Genomic DNA, 27,463 nt, shown 5'->3' with positions numbered 1-27,463 from the left:
AGCGCAGGTGTTTAAGGAGAAGCTGGATGAGCAACTCTCAGGGATGGTAGCAAAAGGATCCCTGCACAGCGGATGGGCAAACCATGAGCCCTAAGGTCCATCCTTCTACTACTGCAGTGCTACCAGCTGATTTGTAGGTGGGTTTTAGGTCCCTTCCTGCTTGACAGTCAATGGTTCTGAAAAATCAACCTGTGAAATGTTAGGTCTTGATGAACCTAAAAAACTGGATCAAATTCAGTTCATGGAGCCTGTGACTGGCACTGAAAACAGGTTTAAATGTGATAGACACGCAAGGAAGAACCTAAATCAACAATCTCTGGTGTGAAAACAGAGGTTAATTCTCTTTGACTTGGCCTGTCATTAACTCTAATATGAAAATTAGGAGTCAAAGTGAAGAAAAAGCAGTATTTGTTTTAAGAACAATTCTAATGCCAGTTCCCTTGGTTCCACTCAGTTCCCTCCAGCCTGATTCATTACAAAGAATACACAGAAAAACCAGTGCCATCTTGGAGAAACTAAGTAGGGCTGAGAGGTACGTTTACCGGTCTATTTTCATCTACACAAAACAAAATTCACCTAGTCCCCTATTCCAAAAATAACAATAAGCAGGAACCTTGAACTTCTGTAAGTACAAGCATTTCAAGGAACATGGTAGCAAAATAAGGACTTACTCAATCACCCTTTGCTTTCAGAATGTTCTGCGAGAGAAGTCCCTTTCCCTCCGGTCCATCTTGCAAGAATGTTGTTTCCTTTGGTCAAAAAGAGACACTGTCCACAAACACTGACTGAACATACATCAAGAACATACAATGAAACTTTGCAGAAAATTAATCAAGAAGGGAATTTACTGCTTAGAAATAAAGAAGAAACTGCCCAAAGTGTACAGAAACATCAGCAGTATACACCAGAAGTGCGACTCCTGTGGGAAGACGGCCAAAGACCTAGAGAGAAAACTGGAAAGAAACACTTCCTTCTATCAAAGATGGATCATGTCCCATGAGTAAAAGAGCTCAATAAAGTTGGTTGGCACCTCAGTGGACTGAGAGAAAGCTAAATGAGTTCAGAAAATGGTCCCAGCAGACAAAAATTGGCTAAAACAGAGTTTAAATCCCAGCTTTCCCCAAGTGGCTCCTGTGCCCCTGCTTTTCAACAAGCAGAGTCCTGGGTCCGTAAGTCCTCCTTCAGGTTCCCAGGGAAGGAGTGTTAAATGGTGAGGGCTGAGGGACCAGGGTCACATTCAGGTTTGAGCTACCACAGCAGCAGCCCCTGGCACACTCACAACCACAGGAAAACATCTGCCTATGTTTTCTCTCTTTAAAAGTAACTTTGATTTATCTGTTTTCAGTCAATGGCTGTTATTTAACTAATGCTACATTAGCTCTTATAATTCCTAAGACAGTGCTTCATATGGCGCTTATGGGCATACTATTTCTACTTCATTGGACTCCCTAGAATTAGACAGTGCAACTGTTGTACTTTGACTGAAATAAAAGATCCACTATCACTTAAACCATTCATTGAAGTTTGACATGACCAACTGGAGGCATCTGAAACAATAGAGGAAATGCAATGAGCTGTTATTAAAAATCTATAGAAGTAACCTAACATCCATCTCAATACATTTTGATTGATTTTTTAAAAATGCAAAACAAACAAAAACTAAACATCAACAACACCCCCGGCTAAACTTAGTCATATTTTTATTAGTTTAGCCCTAAATTCATAGATTAATTTAGGGGACTTGCCATCTTGCAATTCTTTGTTTCTGATTAAACAAATGCTCCCACAAGCCCAATATAAAAACTGTGGCACATACTGCTGGACCTCCAAGTGCGAAGGCCCATTCTTTCGGAGAATCTTGACCACCGCCTGGATGATGTCTCTTATTATGCCAGTAACCTCAGGAAGGCGCCTGAATGCCTATCTACTGAGAAATGAGTAAAAGAGCCCCAAGTGGGCAGCAGCACAAAAAGGCTAGTTTGGCTTTTCCCTCTAGGTCAAGTTCTCTCAAGAGTAAATCCTGGGAGGTGGGTCTTTAGATAGCACCTCATACATGGCAGAGGGCCTGGTGCTGAGAAAGAAGAAATCAAGCAAAGTAATTAAGAATCTACGCTGGTCCTATAAAGATAAGGCACAAAGATCTGGGAACAAGCCAAGGTAGGATCAGCAATTAAATCCTAAAAGGGTGACTATTTTTCAGTTTCGTATATTTTGTGATAAATTCCCTTTTTTGTTCCCCCTTTGTATCAAAGTTCTAAACAGTCTTAACAAGGCTAAGGGGAAAGAATCAAAGGAAGTGATTTGTGTCTAAATGTGAACCAGAGCTTTAGAGCAGAGGCGGCAATGTGATGAAAGCATGACGATCCAGAAGAAACAACCCAAAGTGGGAGAGTGAAGCAGGACACTCGGGGGCCACCTGGGAAACTTTTCTCCTCTACTTGTGGATTCTCCTTCCTGAATTCATATTTTGGAAGTTCTCCATTTTGACCAATAAGGAAAACTGGACGACTTACAACTTCTGGTATCAAATTAAGATCTGAAACAAATAGCTTTCCAGGGACAAAACATCATTTTATGAAAATCTTGCTCCATCCACTTTCTCCATCAGGACTTTTCTTCTTCCTATCCTGCCTCCCACAGCACTCTGTTGTTCTCCTGTGACACTCACCTATGATTGTTCTATTGCTGGGTTTTATTTTTGTTTATTTTTATGAGTCCCTTTGGGTGACAACTGCCTAATTTAGCATGTTAAAAAAAAAAAACACTAGTGTATTTTTCTTATGTGAGCTTCAGGTTCGAGTTGCTTATTCCTCAGAAAAATCATACAAAGGTAACTGATACATCTCACACAAAAAGCTGGAAGAAAGGGTGTCCTTCGCGTTGTCTCCAGTTAGCCCACGATATTTCAGCTCTATCCAATTTCCTCTGCATGAAGACCCTGCTTAAAGCATTCATGAATAAGCTAGAAGAGTAGTGGCTGAGACATGGCTTCTCTGAAAAGGGGAGGGAGGAAATAAAAAATAGCTCCTTTCATTAGGGGCAGGAAGGAGATTATTTCATTAGGTGCTAAACAGCAAGACTATCTCTGTATAAACAACTGTTTGGCTTGAAGGCTCCATGTGGCCAATTACTCCAGCAAAGGCTCAGCTGGAATGGAACCCAGAGCTTGTCGGGACCAAGGGCTAGGAACTGACACACGCTCATGTGTCAGCTTCATCATGGCTTTGGGGTCCCAGAACACCTCCGCAAGGATGTTCACAGAAAACACTCTACCCCAATCAGTAAACATTGATTCTGCACCCAACCCAGTGCGGCCGGATGGCTCAGTCGGTTAGAGCGTGAGCTCTGAACAACAGGGTTGCCGGTTCGATTCCCACATGGGCCAGTGAGCTGCGCCCTCCACAACTAAGTTGAAGACAACGAGCTGCCACTGAGCTTCCGGACGGCCGGCCGGATGGCTCAGTAGGTCAGAGCGCAAGCTCTCAACAAGGTTGCTGGTTCAATTTCCGCATGAGATGGTGGGCTGCGCCCCCTGCAACTGAAGACTGAAAACAGCGACTGGACTTGGAGCTGAGCTGCACCCTCCACAACTAGATTGAAGGACAACGATTTGGAGCTGATGAGCCCTTGAGAAACACATTGTTCCCCAATACTCCCCAATTTTTAAAAAAATGTGGGTTGAAAGAGGTTGGGGCAAATGCAAAGTTAACCAATCTAAAACTGACATTTTATAGCAAACAAGTATTAATATAAAAATTAGATCTCATAAAAGAGCTAATACATTTCAGTCACTCTCAGCGGCTAACAGCAGGATGGGGAGAGGATTGCTGAGCTAACAGCTAGGCAATCATTTCAAAGTCTGCTAGGTGGACCTGATATTTCAAAACTTGACATTATAACTAAACTAATTTCCCATTTTTCATAACCTCAATTTAGATAACAGGTGCCAACTTAGTTCACTAGAAGTCACTTTCTTTACTCCCTGGGGACACTTAGTTCTTTACATTTTTAACACTGCTTCAAGTTAAAGCTTTAACTTCCTCTTTGCAACCACCAGTATCTACTCTGAAGAGAAAAAAAAACTGAAGATGCAAAGTGAGCCTGCCCAGTTGGGGAATGCACATCGTTAGAAGAAACTACTAAAGAAGGATGATATGGCCACGAACCAGTAAGACTTCATCCCCCAAGCCTAAGATAGGTAATAAGCAGAAGAGGAACAATATAAAAATGGATATTAAAAACAGCCCACCTTGAAACAGTACCACTCTTTTCCCTTTAGAGCAGTGGTTTCAACTGAAGCAATTTTCCCAAGGGGCAAAGTCAATGTCTGGACCCATTTTAGTTGTCACAACTGGCAGGAGGTGGGGAGTGCTAGGCATCTAGTGGGCAGCGACCAGGGCTGCTGCTAAACATCCTGCAATGCGCAGGACAGCCCCCACAACAAAGAAGTATCCAAAATGTCAAGCGTGCTGAGGTTGGGAAGCCCTGATCTACAGGAACAATTTTTAAGACATTTAGTTTGGAGCATGTGAGATATAAGAACATACCAATTCTGGGGAAAAGCCTCCTCTTGTTCTGTAACAATTTAGAGTACAGGATTCCAAAATTGGAAAGAATCTTAAGGATGATCTAGATCAAGCACAGTTGGAGAAACTAAGGCCCAGAGGGGTCAGGGTCATTTACCCTAGCTCATAGAAGAAATCATCAGCTGGACTGGATTAGAATCATCTTTATAACCCGCAATGTGTATTATACATGGTATTAATAGATGCTCAATAATGGTCGCTGAATTGATATCCTGTTTTTTTGGTGCTCTTTTCTATTATAACACCCAGTTCACTCTGTGCTGCTGGGAAGCCCCACCCTGAAGATTGTACGCGAAGGCTCACACATCACTTCCAGTCAACATCCCTCTTCCTCAAAGGAAACCCAGAAGTGGTGAAGGGTGTCACACACTAGAGCTCAAGAGCAAGTGGCCAGACAGAAAATGCTTTTCAATTATTTCAAGGGAAGTTCATGCCCTTCACTCAGGCAGAAGCTTGACAGCAAATGAGTCATCAAACGAACCCTTGTGCAAGACCATGGACGTGTGTGAACTTCCCTCCACACAGCGGGCGTGCAGCAGCTTTCCTCACACATCAGAGGAGCCCCAACCACTGGCAAACACACGGAAAATCAGTACCAGGTTAACTAAATCACAACCGTATCCAAACAAGCCAGAGAATGTTCATTTCTAAACAAACAGCAGAACAGAAATGAATTCTGGGATCAAAGTACAAGATGGTTAGTCCAGTGGCATGTTGAATATTAGTCATCAAAACAGCCCTGGCTTAAGGGAGGAGAGCAAAAGGTGGAGGTTTGCCCTTTCAAAGAGAAAACATTCCCTGCAGTGTTTCAAAACTAGGTGTTTCAAAATTGGGTGAAATGAAGTCTAGGTCAGAAAGTATGGTGCAAGGGGGTGGGGCAAAGATGCCAGCCACATGACTAGAAAGATCCTGCAAAGGGAACATTGTGTAGGTAAATGCAGGGCAGGTCTCTAGCAAAAAAAATCGCAGCTTCAAAAGAGCCAAAGCAAGGTTCTTCAAATTAAACCTGTTCCAGTGGGAACAAGGACAGCTTCTAATGCTGCTGCAAGGTTATTATTAATTTCTACGGCACCTGAGAACAGGGTCTAAATATTTAGTCCCATCGCACAAAAAGGCTAAAGGATTGCTATTTCAGCCTCCTGTTTAACACCCCATGCTACATGTCCCCCCAGATGATGTGTCACACTAAAACCTCCTACTGAGAGGGCAGAGTACTAGCTTCGTGACTGGCTCCAGTTTGCAATGCGGCACAGATGCCAGAGGCACACAAAAGAAATGGCGCAAAGAATCAAGTACCGCAAAGCCACCACGAGATTTACCTGCTCAGCTTCCTGGACTTGTCACAGATCTTCAAATATCTGAGTTAACAGCATGAAGGTGACTCAGAAAAACAAAACAAAAAGAATATTATCTGAACACACATTAATAGAACAATAGCGTTTATGATGGAGACGTTAGATACTGTGTGCCAGACACCGTGCATTCGGGATACAGATATCAATGGGACAGTCTTCACGGAATCTCCAGTCTAAGGGAAGCCCTTGAAAAAATGCAGTAGCTATTATCCCCTTTCTGCCAAGGGAGGGCCTCTAATCTACCTTCCCAGTGAACTGAATTTCAGTGTAGGAGGCCTGTACGAACAACATAAGATGCTGATCGATGACACAACAATACTTCCACATACCAAGCATATAATGTGGCAGATTGGGCATGAGATTTAAGAATGTATTTTGGCCCTTCTTGCTGCGATCATGTCCCATAAAACTGTTCCTATGGTCAAGCCAGGATTCTCTGCCGCTCTCTACTCCTTGCCTCAGCAGATGTCCACTGCCGAGAAGCAGTTCCGAATGACTGCCCCACAGTGAGACCATCTCTGCACGGGCTCAACCCAGAGGGCTCCCTGACAACATTTTACTATTCGAGGGCCCACACCACTACTCAACTCTGAACACCCAGCAGTTGAACAGCAACACAAAATTTACACTGCACCATTATTTACAATACTGAAAAACTACAAACCCAAAATATCCAACAACTGGGCAAGAATTAAGTAATGACATATTGAAATGATGGAATATAATAAAGGTGTTTAAATGTTTTTAATGTCATAAGAAAGCTTATGATAAATGTTAAGCAAAATAACAATGATAAAAAATTATTATGCTATAAGCTCAAGTAAAAAATGGGTGGTTTGGATTCTCGGCAGTATCTTCTGCATCATTATACTTCATTCTTCCCAATGATTTTTATCACAGACATGAATAATTTTCATAACCAGAAAAAATAAAGTTTCTGCTTTTTAAAAAAAATCACATTTAACGATGTTTAGCTCATAAGCACACGGACTCTCCAGCTTCCCTACCCCCAAAATCCCACAAGACAAAAAACTGGTCTGGAAGTCTGTTCCTATGGTAACAAATCTTTTTTCCCCCATAAATACATAAGAAGTCTAATGAAACTGAGCACTATTTTTACTCTGCCCACAATATGGACCCTTGATTTGAGTCACTTGTGTCAAGCTGCTTCTATTCATGGACTAAGCTTAGAACCAAATCCAAACGCTCAGAGGAGCTGATCTGGAGTCTTCCTGATTCCAATGCTGCATTTAGTGACACTTTCTCTCACATACAAGCTGGGAACAATATTATAGCATTCCCTCTATAGGAAAGGCCTTTCTCAAAATTCTCCTTGGTCTAAAACAGTTCTTGTAACCAAATTCCACGTGACCACCTTCAGAGAGACAAAATCCCCAGTTCTGAACAGCTATTCTTTCAGTAAAAATGCTTTCAACATAGCAGAAGAGCCTGAATCTTTTAATTCTTTCTCAAATCAGCTATCACACTTAAATTGGTTTCCATTAGCTCTGCTGTTTACAGCTATTTTGAACAAAAGCCTCACGGTGAAAACAGGGAGTTTCCTTCCTATTTCTCATAGGAGGGCTTGTGTCAGTGATAACCCTAGCGGTAAAGTATCAACAAGAAAAAGACAGTAACACCCCCACGAGCTTTATATTATAGCATAAGATGTTCCCAGCTCACATAGAAAATTCTGTAAGAATTTATTTTTTGAAGGCATAAGAACCAGAACAACCATCTAAACAATATGAAGACACTCTTTAACTCAAGGCTTGAAACACTAGAGAACTTATTTCTAAATTCACACACTGGGGACTTCCAGCGAGACAAGAAAAGAGGAAGAAGTTAAATAACAAAATTTACTTCGTGTGCACTTGAGGAAGTAACGTCGTATGAGTAACGTGTAAACCACATTTAAGATGTTAACTGCGGTAGAGGCTTGGGGATTTATGGTCTTTCCATCACTAAAACTGCTGCAAAAGACTGCATGGCTATTTGAAAGAAAGGAAAAGAAAAGGTGTTCTTTTCTCTCAATTCACTATGCTAGGACAGGCTTCTCAGCTACAGCTGAGACTAGGTCTCTCTTCCTCCTATATTTGCTTTACTATTTTCAAAAAATGAGACTGTTGCACATTTGTGTTTTGGGTGAGGAGAAATGACAGGAAGCCTGAGGAATCCAGTTCTCACTGCTTTGGATTAAGAAATTTCTTTATAAAAAGTTCTGACTTGAAGTAAAAAACAAACAAAAAAATCAATAAAGCATCTTCAAAACGGGCTTATGAAATCCAGTATTCCCTCAATAAACCATGTTTACAAGTACTTAAAAGCAAACCAGAATACCCATAGGAAATATACAAGTTGGGGGGGAAATGAAAAGAAGCAACAATAATAAAACCCTATTACAAAGGTGGGATTCCAGGGCAAGTTTCAGCCACACATGGGGTGGGGCGGGTAACGGGAATGCTGGACAAACTGAAGACAGGCACCAGGGCAACCTTCCCCTGATGGATGGCCACTGCTGAAGGCAGATTTGGCTCATTCATCTCTGGGGTTTTCCAGTGGGGAGGGACCTGCAGTGCAGCCATCAACAGAGCAGCATCCACACAGCCTGTGGGGAAATACAGGAGAGTGGGGTAGGGAAGGAGAAAGTTTAGAAACGGAAGAATCAAATACAATGTGAAATATTGTACTTATTAAACACGAGGCTTCAAAACTGAATAGATTGACCTCTTAAGTTGAAATGGACTGGCTGAAAAGAACTGGTACTCTGGAAAGCAGTCTGATACACTTTTTAGAATACCAAATTGCGTTTTAATTACATCTGGAATTATAGCAATACCTGCCAAGAGGAAATTAACTTTTGGAGAAAAGAGAAAAACAGTGAAACCTATGCAATTTTTGCAGTTGGTAACTTTACTCAAACAACGAGGGTCCCCTATCCGTGGCCTCTGTGGAAAAGAACAGCCTAAAAGCAAATATACTCACACTCCACTGAAAACTTTAGCTGGCCTAGTTCCACCAATTCCATTAACGTGGCAGGGGCCCGAAGGCAGGTGACCTGATTGACAAAAAAAGCACTTCTAGAAAGTGCTGAACTTATATCCTGTAACTCATTAAATACTTTATAATCAAGAAGAAAACTAGTAGCAATAATTTGAGAAGCTTTGCCTTTAAACGGAGCAGCAGCAACCTTCCTTACAAGACAAAATACTTTTCAGGTCCAGGATAGAAGAAAGTAGAGCCAGTGACCTGACCTCCCTTCCCCAGTGCTAACCTATCTGAAGTTGGCGGGGAGGGGGGACAAACAAACCAATAAGACTAGTTAAAATGACACGTGGCACAAGGCGAATCTGCTCCACTGCATTACCTTAACTATTAAGGAAAAGCTAATCTGTACCATGTTTTAAGGCTGCAATCCTCAGAACTCTTCTTGCACGTCTGTGTTACTAACGCAAGTCTTCCAAGTTGTAGATGGGACAAGCTCGATGAATATACATCCTACCTAAGGCTTCCCAGAATTGACAAAGTGGGAACTTATTTTCTGAGTAACCAAATGATAAATCGCTCCTGGCAGCCACCAACAGTCAAATACAGATTCCACAGAAGCCAATTTTCCTAGTCACACATCCTAATTATATAGGCAATGACTGAGTTGTTTCATTACTTCCTGGGACTAATTATTGTTTTAGCAACTGTTGAGATCCTTTTTAGAAGCACCCAAGTTTGTATCTGCCTGAAAACCCTTCTTACCTTTTGTCCAAAATAACTCAACTATTTACTTATAAGGAGAAAGAATTACATCTTAGAGATTTTTTTAAAGTGCTTTGCCAGTTTCCACTTGGAGCCACTCTATCACAGGGAACTACATCTCCCAGGCTCCCTTGCCAACTGATTTCTGGATAAGTTCCATCAATGGGAGGGACTGATAAGAGGCAGGAGGGGGAAGCCAGGATTCATGCTCTCTCTCTTACTTGGTCTGAGTTCCAGCTGCCACCAGACAGCTCTTCTTTCCATGCTTCTAGCTTACACCAGATGGCTCAGGCTTCTGGCCTTTGGTAACACCAGCACCTTCTAATTTCCTTAGGGGCATAGTAGCTCCCAGGTGTTGCTACCCTCTGGGTTGTCTCACCAGCCCCTTTACCTTCTATGGTTTCTGTTTCCCTGACTTTAAAATATATTTTAAAATTTAGCTTTCCTAAGAATTAAGCTGGAGCCGGCCCGGTGGCTCAGGCGGTTAGAGCTCCGTGCTCCTAACTCCGAAGGCTGCCGGTTCGATTCCCACATGGGCCAGTGGGCTCTCAACCACAAGGTTGCCAGTTCAATTCCTCGAGTCCCGCAAGGGATGGTGGGCTCTGCCCCCTGCAACTAAGATTGAACACGGCACCTTGAGCTGAGCTGCCTCCCGGATGGCTCAGTTGATGGTTGGAGCGCGGGCTCTCAACCACAAGGTTGCCAGTTCAATTCCTCGACTCCCACAAGGGATGGTGGGCTGTGCCCCCTGCAACTAGCAACGGCAACTGGACCTGGAGCTGAGCTGCGCCCTCCACAACTAAGACTGAAAGAACAACAACTTGAAGCTGAACAGAACCCTCCACAACTAAGACTGAAAGGACAACAATTTGACCATTGTTCCCCAATAAAGTCCTGTTCCCCTTCCCCCAATAAAATCTTTAAAAAAAAAAAAAAAAAAAAAGAATTAAGTAAATATTCAGATAACCTGTAAAAGGTTTTTTCTAATAAGAAACAAAGGATTTATAGATGACAAAATCCATTCATTCATCCAAACAAATATTTACTGAAAACCTGATCTGTGTCAAGCACTGTTCTAGGTGCTGAAAATGCTACAGTGAACAAAACAGGCACGAAACCCCTGCCGTCATGGAGCTTACATTCTGGTTGGACATGTTAACTGTGACGAATTACAATTTTAAAAAATTAACCAATATGGAAGTATTTAACAATAAAGGAATCTGGCAGAAGTGAATTCACTTTCAGGTGTACTACGCTACCCAGACGTGGTTCCTACCTTTGCAATGCGGTAATGCTGAACTGTCACTTCAGAAGCCAATACAGAACTTCTTCAAAGTTAGTATCTACTTAAACTGGCCACTTGAGCTCAAACAGAAGTACAACTGTGAGGAGGATTTAAGCAGACATAATAACCAAAGTTAGGCACCGTGTGCTTAGGGTGTAAAACACGTGTGTTTTATACAGATTCCTGCATGGCATCTTTTTCACGGGGGGCATCATGTGGAGGAATTGAGTCTGAGTCCATGTACTAAGTCACTTTATCCCTTGTCTATGGCACAGGTAGAGTCCATCAACATAACACACAAAGCCAGCCACAGTGTACATAATGAGTAAAGCGCTGCAGTCACCCAGTGCATGACATTATTTCCAACACGGAATTTTCACGCAGAATAGAAACACAATGACTCATGTGGTTGAACAGTTATATACACAACTGTGCCCAAGAAAGCTGCCACCTACATTCCACAATGACATCAGATGAAAAATGCAGAAAGAAAGCAGTTTTCTGACTTACTTGAAAGCACAGGTTTGCGGAGAAGTGTACTGAGAGGTCAGGCTGCAGCTACCTGTTCGCACATCCTAAGCACCGCGTAACCACAGGCACACATCAAACGTGCAGTACTTGGACTACTTGAGTATGAAAGCATGTTCAGCCTCCAAATCAATGTCAACTCCAGAAATGACGTAACCTCTATTGCTGCCATTCCACTAGGCTTTTCTAAGATAGTTTAATGTACTCGTGAAGGTCTACTTCCATGGAGATCTTGTGGGCACAATACTCAGATCTTTCCTACTACTCAACAGTTAGGAAACGTTTCACATCTGCAATACTTGTGATTCCATCGGAGTAGCAGGTGGACTTCCAATACTGTGTATGGGCTTCTTACACAACAGGGAGTCTAAAGCATATTCATAATCTCAATACCACACAGCAAATCAACTCCAGAGCTTGGATTTTAACCTTATTGGTTCCTGCCTACCTTATTTATCCCTCGCCACTCCCCAACATGTAGTCAAAATATACTACAGAATACACACACACACACACACACACACACACACACACACGATACAGCACACCTGGCAGCTTCTGCACATTGTTTCTTCTGCCCAGAAAGCAAAGTTCCCTAAATTCACCTGGCAAAGTCATACTTATTATTCAAGATACAGCCTACTTGTCTCTTTGAAGCCACAACTTCCTGAGGCAGACTTGTTTGCTCTCTTCAATGCTTTCTTTTGTCCCTGTACACAATGCCATAATGCTAATTACTACATTGCATCATTTATCTGTTTACACATCTGCTGCCCCATTAGACTGTAAAATCCTTGAGACCAAGGACCCTATTTTTTAATCTACATACCCTGGTACAGTGTCTGACACAAAGTAGGTGCTTAAGAAATATTTTCTCAATGAACACATGTAGTGCGAGGTTGCAGGCTTGCAAAGAGTTCCCCCTAAAAGTTATGGCATTTTTGTACTCTCTGTCCCACTGCCACTGGATATTTAAAGTACAGGGAGAACAAATAGGAAAGGATCTCCCAGGGAACAGGTTTAACAAGTTGGTATTAAAAGATAATTAATAGGGACTTTGATAAATTGCTTTCAGTAAAACTGTGTCAGGCTAATGACAACTGTCAGAGTTAAGGTGCCTTATCTGTAAAAACCCAGAAAGTTATTTGATCTTGGCTGGAGAAGGGTGTTGGATTAGAGATGGAAGCAAAACTCCTTCTGTTGTCTAGATCTGATGGACTGTTTTTAACTTCTCAAAAAGTGCCACAGACACAGCTAAAATAATTAAAATTTGCTAGGAAAGTTCATATTCTAAGGAATGATGTTTAATAAGCAATGATTTAGCTATCAACAGAAAACAAATGTTAAGCAAAGCTAGAGATTAATTTATCAGAGTTAAAATTTAGGACCACTATTTTAAAATTTCCATACAAAGATTCCCTCTTTCAATCTTTCACACAAGTTTGAAGAGTCAAGAAACATCCAGAGACCATCCTCAAGGATAAAGTATACAAAAATGCCAGAACCCCCACATATAGGAAATGGTTTTGGCTTAAAGATTAGGGAATAGTTGGGTGAGTCATTCTAACTGTGGCTTCCAGTAACCAGAATATTCAAGGGAATAAAGTCAGGAAGTGTAAAGAAAAAAAAAAATCAAGATAAAATAAATAAGATCAGCAATAATAATAATAATAAATAATGCTGACATTTGCGTAACACTTTAGTTTATGAGGCACTTTCATTTTTCAAAGGAGGAAAATTAAACTGAGAACATTAGGTGGCTTGCTGAAGGTCACAAAGCTAAAATAAGCAGAGTAAAGGAGTGAAACTGGATTTTTCAACATCCAGTCTATAGCCCCTTCCACTACTCTGCTTCTTTGCCACCTGAAGGGTGGGCTTCTATGTGCTGTGGATGGGCCCAGAACATTTTCTCAGATGCCTTCAATGAGAGCAGATGTTTCCAAATCACATAAGCATATCTTTCAATTTAAACAAGATAGCCTAGGTAGAGCCTTAGAAAATATCTTGAAAGAATGAAGAAACTCCTCAGTGTGCAGGAACAGAGACTCTTCATGTTCTCCATGTTATACTATTGATTAAAAAATGCAAGGTGCCATGAATTGTGGGTAATACTCTACTGTTTGCACAAAAGCACTGCAAAGGAAAATACTTAAATGTAGTTATTTGTCTATGCATATGTTATCTCTTAAAAGCCACATAAGAAATTGCTGGGGTGGCCTGTTAGCTCAGTTGGTTAGAGAGCAGTGCTCTTCACAACCAGGTTGCCAGTTCGATCCCCGCATGGGCCACTGTGAGCTGCACCCTCCACAACTAGATTGAAACAACTACTTGACTTGGAGCTGATGGGTCCTGGAAAAACACTTAAAAAAAAAAAAAAAAAGAAAGAAAGAAAGAAAAGAAAAGAAATTGCCAACAGTGGTTACTTCTAGGAAAGGACAGAAACACAACTTTTCACTGTACACATTCCCTTTTGAACCTTTTGAATTTTGAACCACATGAAAGTGCTACTTTTCAAAAAATAAGTTTAAATATAAAAATGTATTAGGTTGGTGCAAAAGTAATTGCGGTTTTTGCCATTTTTAACCTTTTAAAGCACAATTACTTTTGCACCAACCTTATACAAAGGGAACTGGAACAGAGGCAATGGGTAGGTGATTCAAGGTGAAACATTTCAGAGGCAGGATGTAGCAGAAGAAGGGAAAAGAAAAAAATTATTGCAAAGTTCCTGTCAGACGCCAGAATTCCATGTGTTATTTCACAGTCTGAAGTAAATATTCCTCAAGACCATCAAATTCCTTCCGTTTTAATTCTTTTCTCATTATACAGCGCTCAATTCTTTATGAACCTTGATACTAAGAAAGGAGTGTCCCAATAGTAGGCACAAGTATTCAGGTCATCAGAAAGGTATATCCTTTCATGGTAAGTAAGATAGTGTCTAGTTTAAACCAGTCTCTGAGGACGTTGATAAGGAGTTATTTCAGGCACGCTGATAAAATATGGAAGTGCAGAGCTAAAGACTAAACCTTGGACGAGTAAACCCCACCCAGGGTCTATCCAAAAATGGGACCTGCCCTCAACTAGGTAGAGTTACCATCAACATATCTGGAATTTTTTATGTCTGTCCTCTGTTCTATCACTACTATTACTTAAATCAGTCCAAAAATTTACCCTAAAGGTCACAATAACTTGAGAAATTGGGGTGGTGATGAAACCACATCCTGGGGCCTACAGCGAGTTGTAGCATGTTTTTTTTTTGTTGTTTTTTTTTTAAGGCGGTGTCAAATCAGCTTTGTTTGCCACACAGGAATCACTCCATGCCTTACAGGTCCCAGAAACTGGTGAGTCTTGTGCTCAAGAGTTAAAAACTCAGGACCAACAAAACTTGTACTATATAAAGAGTACATTCTTATTTTCTATTCTGATGTTTAAATTATGTATCTAAAGATAATAACATTCTTAAATAAGTGTAAGTTTTTAAAGAGTCATTACCAAAGAGTTATTTTGGAACATTACCACAAAAATACCTGCTCCTAAGTCTTTAGTCCAGGGCTACATAATCTGATTTAATATTAATGGGTTAGGAATCACTCAGCACGTCCTATACAATTAGCTCTCAATTTTCTAAGTAAGAAAGGACATGAGACATAGAGATAAATAAACTCAAATCCAAGTCTCATTTTAGCCAAAAGTTTTGAAATTTGTCGTGCCACTAAATATATTTTTTACCACAGCTAACAGGCAACAATCTATTGATGCAAGTGTCTCTTCCTTCCATAATATGACAGTTGTCTAGATGATCATTATGACAAGCAAAATCAGGAAAAAGGAGGAGGAAAATGAGTGAGAGGGGTTGAAAGAGTAGAAGGGGCTATATAATTCACAAACCGGATAAACTGAGGCCTCAACAAATGTCTTACTTAACTGAATTGAAAGATGACTGACACACTGTCATCTCATTTTTAATAACATGGCCACGTGACTGAAGCCACCAAGTCAAAATGTAAAACTAATTTGAGAAAAGAAATTGTTTCAGGAACCAGGATTCTACCATCAACAATAATTAATACGGTTTACCAGCCAGCAGTTACTACTTGTCACTAAGAATTAACTAATGTTTTGCTACCTCATCCCCAGTAACGCTATTGATAAAGAGCAATGGAAAATTTGGAGAAAGAAGTGATGAATCAACCTCTCTCTTCCATATGCCATATTTTATTAGACGATGAGTAACTATAAGACGTGTATGAGAAATGGGGATGGGGGTGGTACTAATCATCAAAATGGCATCTGACTCCCCAAATGTAGCATGGCTCACTCCAGCAAGTTGCTTCACTGTGACTCAAGATCTGTCATCTGAGGACATAAGGGAATTAGAGTAAAGCCAAGAGATACACTACTAAATTTTAAACCAAATCTTCCAATAGATCTAGGACAAGATCTAACAAGAATCAACTATAAGAAATTAACCTACTCAACCTAAGTTGATTCTAACGTACTTTTGAAAATGCATTCTTTCTAATGTAAAATTTCAGGAAAGAAGTCTGGGGACCCGCTTTCCTAATGACACATGCCATTTATCTATTGGTAGAGGGCACTAAAATATACTATTAGGTGTCTAAATCAATGTATCATCCCCCTAGTCTCCTCACATAACCTTATTTTTTCTAAAATAAAAGGTAATTGGTGAAAGCATCAATTATGCATGTACTTCCTTTCTCAATGTTGACAAATACATTTAAATACATTTGAATCCTTGTATACTATATGCCCAATATGCTATATGGCAAACAACTCTGGCAAATCCACTGTATTATGAACAGAAGAAAATTAACAATAGCTCCCAAAATATAACTATCCCTGTCTCCCCAACCAAAGGAAAAAGAATTTTCTCAACTCCTCCAATTACGTTCCCAAGAATTCAGAATGAAAATTAGAAAACAAAATATTTATAGATGCTTGTATCTATAAATTTTGAGTGCAAACATTTCACTAATAACCATGCTTTCCTACCATACTGATTTTTAATTGGATCAAATCATGAATCCTTGAGGGCACAGAAAACAAAGACTAAATGACTCTGCCAATTTATAATGATCATATTTCACCTTTAGAAGGGTAATTACCATGGAAGCAACAAATTAGATGCATCTCTTGCTTCCTTCTCTCCAGTGATTAAACGGATACTACTCTACAGCCACAATATGCTAGTTTCTACCACCACACACACATTAGGCCTCAAACGCACTCCCTAGCCAGAGCTCGGCTGTTTAGAAATCCGCACTGTGTCACTGCATAAGGCAGTTTCCCACTGTACATATCCAGGAAGAAGAAAGCCACCTAAGCACTCTGTGAGATGTCAGCAAGGCTGTAAAATGACATAAGGAGCTGCTAACCAAAAAGCAGGCAGCAACAATCAGCACCTTTAAAAATCATTTAAGCCCTTTTCCTCCCCATCATCTTCTCACTTCCCCCCTCCTTCTCCTTCTCTTCTCTCTCCTTCTCTCTGTCACACTGTCACTCACACACACACACACACACACACACACACACACACACACACTGCAGTTCATCCCTAGCGTTGCAAGTGGAAGGCTGTGAGCGCTGGGCTGCCGCTGACAGCCCAGAACTCATTCAGAGCCCTGAAATACAGACACACTCACCTGCACATACCATGCCACCCCCCCCACCCCCAAACACACTCGCCCTCGCAACCTCTCCCCACACCAATCCCGGCGCTGCAGAACACCCAGCAGGCTCAGCAGCAAGAGTAGTACACGGTGACCATTTAGGGCGGCCTCAGCTCCAGAAACCCCCTCCCCACACAGGCCACCTCCCAGGCACGGCCCGAAGGCTGGAGGACCCCTCGCCCGCCGGGGCGGGGGAGGATGCGCTACCTTTAGACTGGCAGTCCGCACAAAACTTGTTATCCTCCTCCAGCAGCAGGTTGGCCAGGACTGCCTGGTACCGATCCACGTCCTTCACCGACTTGCCCGTCATGGCCAGGGTGCCGGCGGGGGCAGAGGGCAGCGCGCCCTCCTCACCCCCAGAAACTGCTGCCTCAGTCCGGAGGTGAGGACTCCGGGTCCCCCGCCCAGGTGCACCTCCTGAGCGGGGGAGAGCCCTCTCCTCTGGTCTGGCGCCCCTTCTTCGGTCAGCGGCGCCCGCCCCCCACTCTGCAACCCCTCAGTGCGGCGCCCCCTGGCGGGCTTAGGGAAAGGCCGGAGTTCAGGGGAAGTTGCCGGACCAGGGACCTTCAGTCCCGGAAAAGGGGACTCTCGGGTCTCCTGGGTGCCGGGCTCATAGACGACCGCTTCGCCTGCCTGTCTGCGGACAGTGAGTCTCACGCCTCGGTTTCACTGGCAGCTGCCGCCTGCTCTGCCACCACCTCGGCCGCCTACTTCCGGCAGCTCTTCCTCTCCACCTCCACCCAGCCCAGCCCGCGCATGCGCCCCGCCCCCACCGCTTCATACTGGGCTCTTCCCTGGGCTTCGCCTGTCAGGAACCAATCGGGGCAGAAGTGAGGGGCGGGGCTTGGAGTGGGCGGAGGGAAGGGTGGACACGCCCCCTGCATGCCCTTGGAAAAGAATGAATGGGAACTTGGCAGCAAGGGTGTATAGGGAGTGGAAGAAAGTGAAGAAAAACAATGAACATTTACTGAGCTATTACTATGTACCAGGCACTGTGCTAAGCTCTTTACATGAATTATTGTAATATAATCCTTAATCTGAGTTAAGCACTTTTCACCCTTATGTAACCTGTGGGTTGTGGATACACCAAAGACCTCCGGCTTATTCTTTCCTTCAACACCAAAGAAAAGGGCCCAAGCTTCTAATCCAGGATAAGAGGGACATCACGTCTTCCCCAAATTTTCAGAGGATTCTGCTCACCTCTCACTTGGAATGCCTAGGTCCACTGAATTCTTGGTCCCCCTGTTCATTAGCTTTCCGCTTTTATTTACTGCCATCTTGGGACATTGTTTTGCCTGGTGTCCAGACACCTTCTTCTTTTATTCCTTAAATCCTTCCCAGATAGTGCAGTTTTGTGCAGCAGGCTTTACTGAAGGTTATTTGGAGGCGTAGTGTGGGGAGAAGGGCTGATTACAGCATATCACAGATATCACAGAATAAACAACCACTTAAAAATGATTATTAAACATTGTTCAAAGCCACCCTTGCTACAGAGAATTTCTCGTTGACTGTCCTTTTCTTTCGTGAGGGATCCACCTGCCGTCTGGCAAATTTTTTCATTCATTCATTCACTCAGCAAATTGTTACTGACCAACTTCTAAGTATCAGACACTTACTGGGGGAGAGGAAACATCCTGATCCAATATGTGGTTTTAAAATATAACTGGTGGTCATGGGAAGAATGGATCAGGGAAACTGGTAAGACCGGATTGTCAGAGTTACCTTATTTCTAATGAAACCCTTTCCTCCATCTCTTTACTTTCTCCATCTCTTTACTTTCTCCATCTCTTTACTTTCTCTCAAAACTTTCATCTCGGGGGCCGGCCCGGTGGCTCAGGCGGTTAGAGCTCCGTGCTCCTAACTCCGAAGGCTGCCGGTTCGATTCCCACATGGGCCAGTGGGCTCTCAACCACAAGGTTGCCAGTTCAATTCCTCGAGTCCCGCAAGGGATGGTGGGCTCTGCCCCCTGCAACTAAGATTGAACACGGCACCTTGAGCTGAGCTGCCTCCCGGATGGCTCAGTTGTTGGTTGGAGCGCGGGCTCTCAACCACAAGGTTGCCAGTTCAATTCCTTGAGTCCCGCAAGGGATGGTGGGCAGCGCCCCCTGCAACTAAAATTGAACACGGCACCTTGAGCTGAGCTGCCGCTGAGCTCCCGGATGGCTCAGTTGGTTGGAGCCTGTCCTCTCAACCACAAGGTTGCCGGTTCGACTCCCGCAAGGGATGGTGGGCTGCGCCCCCTGCAACTAGCAACGGCAACTGGACCTGGAGCTGAGCTGCGCCCTCCACAACTAAGACTGAAAGAACAACAACTTGAAGCTGAACAGAACCCCCCACAACTAAGACTGAAAGGACAACAATTTGACCATTGTTCCCCAATAAAGTCCTGTTCCCCTTCCCCCAATAAAATCTTTAAAAAAAAAAAAAAAACTTTCATCTCATCAGAGGAAAACTAAAAATTTCTATTCCTTAATTAATCAAACAATTTAATTCTCCTTCAAAATTTCTTACCTTCTAGCCATGCCTAGGATACTTGACTTTCATAAACACACAAGTTCATTAATGTATTTTTCCTAAACAAAACCTTAGTTCTTTCTCTAGAAGGAATTCTGCCTTCCTCCTAAGCTAGTTTTCTCAACCTACCACCAGTTTGCAATAATTTTTCTTACTTTAACTTATTTAACTTTTCTTACTTTAACAGCTATTTTATAAATTAGTAACCTAAGACTTAGAATAATAAATTCCATCTAGTGAATAGTAGAGCTAGGATTTTTAACCTAGATCTCTGATTCCAGCCTGAGTATGGTCAGAGTTTTTGCCTATGTTATCTTTTATAACCTTCAGAAATCCATGAAGATAGGTCTTAACATAACTATTTTTCAAGAAATGAAACAGGTCAAGATTACCGAGCTAATGTTGGTAATTGTGTCTTCGTTCAAGTCCTCTATTTCTTCTTTCCTTCACTATGCAAATAGCCTTCCTACCTTACTCTAACCCTAGTTAAATGGATCCTTCATCCCAGTCTTTGGAGAGCAATGACAAGTCTGATTAAATCATACCCTCCTGCTTAAAAATCCTTTAGTTACTTTCCCTCATTTATGGCAGTACGTCTCTATTTTCCCATCCAGTAAAGTCTGGTGGTTAAGCACACAGACTATGGGACCAGAATGACTGGGTTTAAATCCTCAGCTTCACCACTTACTATCTGTGTGACTTTGATTAGGTTACTTAAGTTCTCTGTGCCTCAGTTATTTTATCTATAAAATGGGAATTATGATGATATTAATAGTACCTATGTCATGCGATTTTTGTGAAGCTTAACTGAGATAATGCTTATAATACATTTAGAACAGCTCTTGGCACATAGTGATTGACAGACAATTAATGCTCTTCACTAAATACAAGTATTTCTGGCTTTCTGCCTTTTAGGTACACGGTAGGATTTTAATTCCTGGCCCTCTTATAGTTGAGTATGGCCAGTGAGTTTGAGCTGAAAGGATATGTGTCACTTCACAACTGAAGCATTTATTTGCTGCCTTGAGACTCCTCTGACTCTCTTTCCCTCTGGCATGTTAACCATCAGTGTTCAAGATGGTGGCTATTTTAGTTTGGCTTATTGTAGACTAGGTGGCTTAAAAACAACAGAAATTTATTTCTTACAGTTCTGGAGACTGAGAATTCCAAAATCCAGGTGTCAACACATTTCAGTATGTGACATAGAGTGAAGGATATAGAAAAAGAAATCTGAAGTCTCATCTTCCACAGGGGGAAGTGAATAGGCAAAGCTGAAGAGGTAAACAATGATAGTATGAGCATGTCATTAGGTAAATTTGTAAATTTCACAAGAAACAACTACAAGAGTTGAAAATGGTTGCCTCAGACTAGTGGTTATCAGGGTGGGCAGAGGTGGGGCAGGGCATTACATTTGTCATTAGAAGCCTTACGTAACTAGACTTCTTAAGTTATGTACATGTTTTACTTTGATAAAAAAATTTAATTAGCTTAATATTAAAACCCCCTTACTATGATCAATGCCATGAACTCATGGACTCTAAGAGATGTTTCTTTTTTAAAATTTTTTTCATTTACAGATCACATTCAATATTGTTTTATATTAGCTTCAAGTTAAAAGATGTTTCAAAACATTTCTTGTCAAGGCAGTTTTTTAAAAATTAATTTATTTTCAACTACAGTTGACATTCAATATTATTTTATATTTGTTTTAGGTGCACAGCATAGTGGTTAGACATTTATATAATTTACAAAGTGATCCCCTTTCTGTCAGTCTAGTACACACCTGGCACTATGCATAGTTAGTACCTGTCAAGGTAGTTTTTAGTACATGTTAAGTGAGCATGTTGTTATTTGGTTCTTCCAATCAATTCTCCTAGTACTGTAGGTATCACACACTTGCAATATTCATCGAGGTAGACTCAACAGTTCTCCAAGTAATTTTATTAACACCCTCAATTAAGGTGGGAACTTCCCTTGATCCAGCTAGTGGGGCCCTACTTACCCAAACATATTACACAACTAATAGGCCTGAACAGGAAGTGGCCCAGATTTGCAAATTGCCACACAAATTCTGTGTTGTACCAATAATACAGTCTTCCTCTTGGTTTTGTTTCTTACCAGAAAACAGAAGTATCACCCATACTTGCCATCCCACTTTCCTCTGTTCGTGAAGTCTTCACTGATTCCTGGGTCTCTTCTGGTCGTGCTGCTTTGGTCTCATGGGCTAAGGACCTCAGGTTTGCACACTGCCCTCTGCACCCTTTGCTGCTCTCCAACGTGGTGTGGTGGGTCTGATCTGATTCCTATGTATCTTGTGCTGGTGTACCCTGAGTTACAGATGGTTCTGTTTCGGTGGCTAGGGAAACCAGTGACTTTTCTGCTGGATCCCCTGGCTGGGTTTCTGGTACTAGTGATGTGCAGCTGTTGGCTTCATCATGTGGCCCGTTCAGTGAGTTCGGAGCACCCAGCTGGGCACCCAGTTCGTGGCTTCTTGAAACTGGGATCCCATGGCCACACACCTGCTCCTCCTCACTGGTGGGCGATTCACCCCCCACAGTCTCTGAGAGACAATCCTTGCCTTCTATCTGACTCACTAGCCCTCTGCCATTTCCAACAACTGCCTATGAGATACCATCTTGGACAAGGAGCTCCTGTAAGTGACCTTAGAAAGCATGGAAAATTGATGCTTGGACTGCAGAGAAAATAACACCATACAAATTGTCATGAGGATTAGAAATAATAAACAGCATTTTTAAGAGGAGAAAGTCTGGATGATATTTCTGTTTTGTTTTCTACAAACAACAATAAAAGATAAAAGCAAATGAATATTAACCTTTAGAGTTGAGGAGTCTCCTTTCCATCAGTGGACTAACCTGGAGTATGACAGTTGTGGCTCCAAGTGTTTCTTGCTTTGTAGCTGGGAATCAGCTGAAATCACCATAGTTATTAGCGAGGCAACAGTCTGGCCCCTCAGTGCTCTCACTTCTGCCACAGCCATTCACAGCTCAGCATGACTCCCACTAGCAGGATGATTGCTTGGGACACCTCTGCCAAAATCCTCCAGCAACTCCTGGATTGAGAGCTCATGGAACAGAATGCGTGAGCTGGAAACAGTCTTGTCCATTATTTCTCAAAGCAAACACTCCTGAAGAGCCTATTTCGCAGTAGACCTTTGCTTGGCACAGAGGACACAGCAATGAGGCAGACACAGTCCCTGTCCTCATGGAGTTTACAATCTAGTAGAGGAGACTGAAAAGGTCACTCCAGTGTCATATGATACAACCCTGACTTGTGAAAAATGCTGGAGCACATTGGAGGGGGACACATAACCCAGGGAAGGCTTCCAGAAGAGGATGATACCTACACTAGACCCAAAGAACAAGTAAGCATGAATTCGATGAATAATGACCTTGATGTCAGCTTGGAAACTGACATCAAGGCTGCAAACAGTGCAATATGGCTGCATTGCAGGGTGCTCGTGGCAGGAGGGAGGGGAAAGGTGAGAGAGTGTTCAGCAGGTAAGAATGGCCAGATAATAAAGTTCCTATATAACAGCTATGATAGAAATTTGGTCTGCATGCTGAAGTACGTAGGAAGCCATTGAAGAGGGTGTTTTGTTTTGTTTTGTTTAATTGAGGTATAATTGACACATAATATTATATTAGGTTCAGGTGGACAACATAAAGATTTGACATGTGTATATATTGCGAAATGATCACCACAGTAAGCCTAGTAAATATCTGTCACCATACATAGTTACATAAATTTTTTTTGTGATGAGAACTTTTAAGATCTACTCTCTGAGCAACTTTCAAATATGCAATACAGTACAATTAACTATAGTCACCATGCTGCACATTATGTCCCCATGACTAATTTATTTTATAACTGGAAGTTTGTACCTTTGACCCCCTTCACCCATTTTGCCCATCCCCCAGCCCCCACCTCTGGCAGCTGTCAATCTGTTCTCTGTATCTATGAGCTTGGGTTTTTCTTAGATTCCACATATAAGTGAGATTAGACTGTATTTGTCTTTCAGTGACATATTTCACTTAGCACAGACTAGCATAACTGAGTTTGTTTGGAAAGACTATACTGGCTAAAATTGGGGGGGGAGGCCAGAATAATGGCCCCTTGAAGATATCTACATTCTAATCCCTGGAATTTGTGACTATGCTACATTGCATGGCAAAAGGGATTTTGCAGGTGTGATTAAATCAAGGCTCATGAGATGAGGAGGTTATCCTAGATTAACCAGATGGATTCAGTGTAATCGAAAGCATCCTTAAAAGTGGAAGGGCAGGGGCGGGGCAGAAGAGAGAGGCAGAGGAGGTTTTGCTGAGGAAGAATGATTAGAAAGATGCATAGTTGCTAGCTTTGGAAATGAAAGAAGGGGGCCACAAGACAAGGAATGTGGGGAGCCTTTAGAAGGTAGAAAAGGAAAGGTAATAGGCTCTGCCCTAGAGTCTCCAGAAAGAAACGCAGGCCTGCTCACATCTTAGCTCCGTGCTGGAGTTCTGGCCTACAGAACTCTAACATAACACACTTGTATCATTGTAAGCCACTAAGTTTGTGGTAATGTATTACAGCAGTGAGAGAAAACTCATATAGATTTTGGTACCGCTGTAACAAATACCTAAACATGTGGAGGTGACTTTGGAATTGGGCAGAGGCAGGAAAACCTTTGAGAAGCATAATAGAAAAAGCCTAGATCGCCTTCAACAGACTGTTAGTAGAAATGTGGATGTTACTGACTGCCGGTGAGCACTCAGCAGTGAGGCGCATGGTAGAGAAAACATGTCAATTTAGAAAACACCCAAATCATTGTTAACAGACTTGGTAGAAATATGGATGTAAAAGTTGCCTGTGAGGGCTCAGAAGGAAATGAGGGACCTGTTATTGGAAACTGGAGGAAAGGGGAACCTTGTTACACAGTGGCAAAAAGGTTAGAATCGTGTGTCCTGCAGTTATATGAATAGCAGAACTCAGAACCAATGAACTTTCATATTTAGCTGAGGAGATTCCCAAGCCAAGTGTTGAAGGGTGTGCCCTGGTTTCTTCTTATTGCTTAGAGAAAAATGAGAGGGGAAACTGATAAATTGAGAGAATTGTCAAACAAAAAAGAACTAGGACTTGATGATTTGGGGAATTCTCAGCCTGTCTAGATTGCAAATGATATTAAAATGAAAAGATTCACTGTCGGGAAAGGGTGCTTTCGAAGGAAAAGCTGAGGATGTGGCTGGACAACATTTTGCTAATATCTCTGAAAGATGAAAAGCTCTAAGTATTCAGTCTCATAAAAGGCTTTTGGAAGAAATTTAGTATGTGACTCATAGATCCTCTCTGCTAGCTCAACAGAAGCCAAATTATAGAAATGGATTTATTTTGGGAAGATCATGAAGGAGCCTCTCGTCTAAAGGAGTGAATCCCTGAAACACACATGAGAGACCCCCAGGTTCTTGAGAATTTTATACTAAGAGGGAACAGAGGAACTTGGACTGAAAGGGACAGTGAGAGTATGAAATAAAAGAAGGCTGCAGGACAGACCCCCACAGTTCTGCTGGCAGGAAACAGAATGATAAAATTACCCAGCTGTGGGCCCACAGAGCCGAACCTTGAGCCACAAGAGTATTCTATTCCTAGGCTTTGAAACCTAATGAAGTTGGTCCAATTTCGTTTTGAAATTACTTGGGACTGATGACTCCTTTATTTCTCCCACTTTTTTCTCTTTTTGCACAAGAATGTCTGTTCTCCTATGCCAGTCCCACCCTTCTATTTTGGGGGCAGAGAACTAGTTTTCTAGTTTTACAGGTCACAGATGGACAGGAACTTCATCCCAGGATAGATTACTCTAAATCTCATGTAATACCTAATACCATCAGGCGTTATGAGCTGGTGGGATTTAGATGAGATTTTGGACTTTGAGTTGATACTTTAATGGGCTGGGACTTTGGGGGGACTTTTTGGAATGAGGTGGATATTTCGCATGTAGGGCAGGCATGAATATTTGGGGGCAGAGAGAGGACTGTGACAAGCAGAATAATAGCCTCTAAAGATGTTTGTGTCCTAATCCCCAGAAGCTGTGAATATGTTACATAACATGGCAAGAGGGCCTTTGTAGACACAATTAAGGATCTTGAGATGGAGAGATTATCCCGGAGTATCCGAGTGGGTCCAACGCAATAACAAGGATCCTTGAAAGTGGAAGAGGACAATGAGAGAAGCAGAGGGAGATTTGACTATGGAAGAATTGTCAGAGCAATGGAACTTCTCTGGCTTTGAAAATGGAGCAAGGGGGTCACGAACCAAGAAAGTGGGAAGCCTCTGGAAGGTGGAAAAGGCTAGGAAATAGACTGTTCTCTAGAGCCCCCAGAAGGGAACACAAGAGGCAAATGGGCAAAACTGAGGCAGAGTCAAATTCAGAGGTGGCTGTAATAATCCAAGCAAAAGTGGATGGTGTATAAAGTTGCGGCAGGGATAAAGAAGGTGGGTGGATTAGATAAACATATGTGCGGCACGGTGACTGAAACATGGTGATAATATTGCTGGCGGAGGAGAGAGGAAAGAGTCAAGGCTGACACCCATGTTTTTGGCTTAAGCAATAGGGCAGAGGGTGGAACCATTGGCTGTGTAGGCTACACAAGAAGAACAGGTTTGGAGGCAAGCCGATAATTTCATTTTACACATATCAAGTTGGTGATGCCTGTGGAACATTCAAGAGGTAGTTGGATAAGCAACTCTGGGGAAAATATACAGGTGTTAATTAAAGTCAGTGGAGTGGGTTGGATGAGCCAAGAAGAACATGGGAAGTAAGAAGAGAAGGACTAAGAAGAGAAGGACAGGACAGGTCCCTTTGGAGTGATGAGGGTGTGCAGAGAAAAGACACCCACAAAGGAGCAGGAGAAGGATGAGCTGGAGAGGCAGGAGGAACCTCAGAAGGACATAGCTCACGGAAACCAACACTGTAGTTCATCAATGTTCTGTAAGAATTCGGAAAGAAGCAGATGGAACAAAGAGTGAGTCAGATGGAACCAGGGTCAGGATTGGGCAGTTCCAAGGTATTTAGAAGAGCTCTGCTCAAGCTTGAGAAGGAAGCCTAGAGGCTGGCGTTTTCTGCCTAAGCATGTGAGGGCAGCCAGAGGCCAGGTGAGCAAACCTACTTAGGACTGGGTCTCAGCCCAGAGGGGGCAGCTGGTTCCAGGAAGGGGTTCCAGCTCCTCTCATTGTGCTATGGTTGAGACTCATGCTCCCCCCGACCCCCACCTTTCTCCATGGTACTGACCTTCTTCCCAGTAGGGAAGAGGGAGCGTGTTACCTATCCTGTATTCTGAACATTTGCCATGTTCCCTGCCTTTGCTTGCAAAGTTCCTCTACCTAAAATATCCAAAGCTTGCTGGGCACTGTGCCGACCACTTCACCGACATCAAGACTCATGCTCAAAGAGGTGAAGTGGCTTGCCCACGGTCACTCAGTTAGTATGTGGTAGAACCAGGATCCAAGTCTAGCTAAACACAAATTCTGAGCTCTAATTCACCAGAATCCACGCTCTCTCCCTTCCTGAGTTCCCACAGAGCTTTGTCTTCTCTCCCCATTTCATCCCCCTAAGAGCTAGCTCGCTGAGAAAAGGGCTTTTATTCCACTTGTCAGCATGGTGCGCTGCGGCAGGGGACCACTAGGTGCCCCCAGAGCACTAGAGAGACTGATTTATTCCTGGCCAGGAGTTGGACAGTCCCAGGAACAAAGGAAAGCGTGGGAACC

At 42.5% G+C, this 27,463-nt stretch overlaps 1 protein-coding gene across 1 annotated transcript in view; it reads right to left on the bottom strand.

The window, feature by feature from the left end:
• The window catches only part of SMAP2 (small ArfGAP2), a 43,317-nt gene extending 25,355 nt beyond the window's left edge, over positions 1–17,962 (bottom strand). Inside the window, exon 1 of the mRNA XM_019737165.3 lies at positions 17,399–17,962. Coding sequence (XP_019592724.2) covers positions 17,399–17,501 — 103 coding nt within the window. The 5' untranslated portion in view covers positions 17,502–17,962. The remainder of the gene's footprint in view (positions 1–17,398) is intronic.
• Between the last annotated feature and the right edge of the window lie 9,501 nt (positions 17,963–27,463).

Source organism: Rhinolophus sinicus, chromosome 14 (genome assembly GCF_057876585.1).
Source record: "Rhinolophus sinicus isolate RSI-liver-muscle chromosome 14, RSI-T2T, whole genome shotgun sequence".
Lineage (NCBI taxonomy): Eukaryota > Metazoa > Chordata > Mammalia > Chiroptera > Rhinolophidae > Rhinolophus > Rhinolophus sinicus.
Note: the sequence above shows the minus strand (reverse complement) of the source record. Positions and strands in the feature narration are given on the sequence as shown.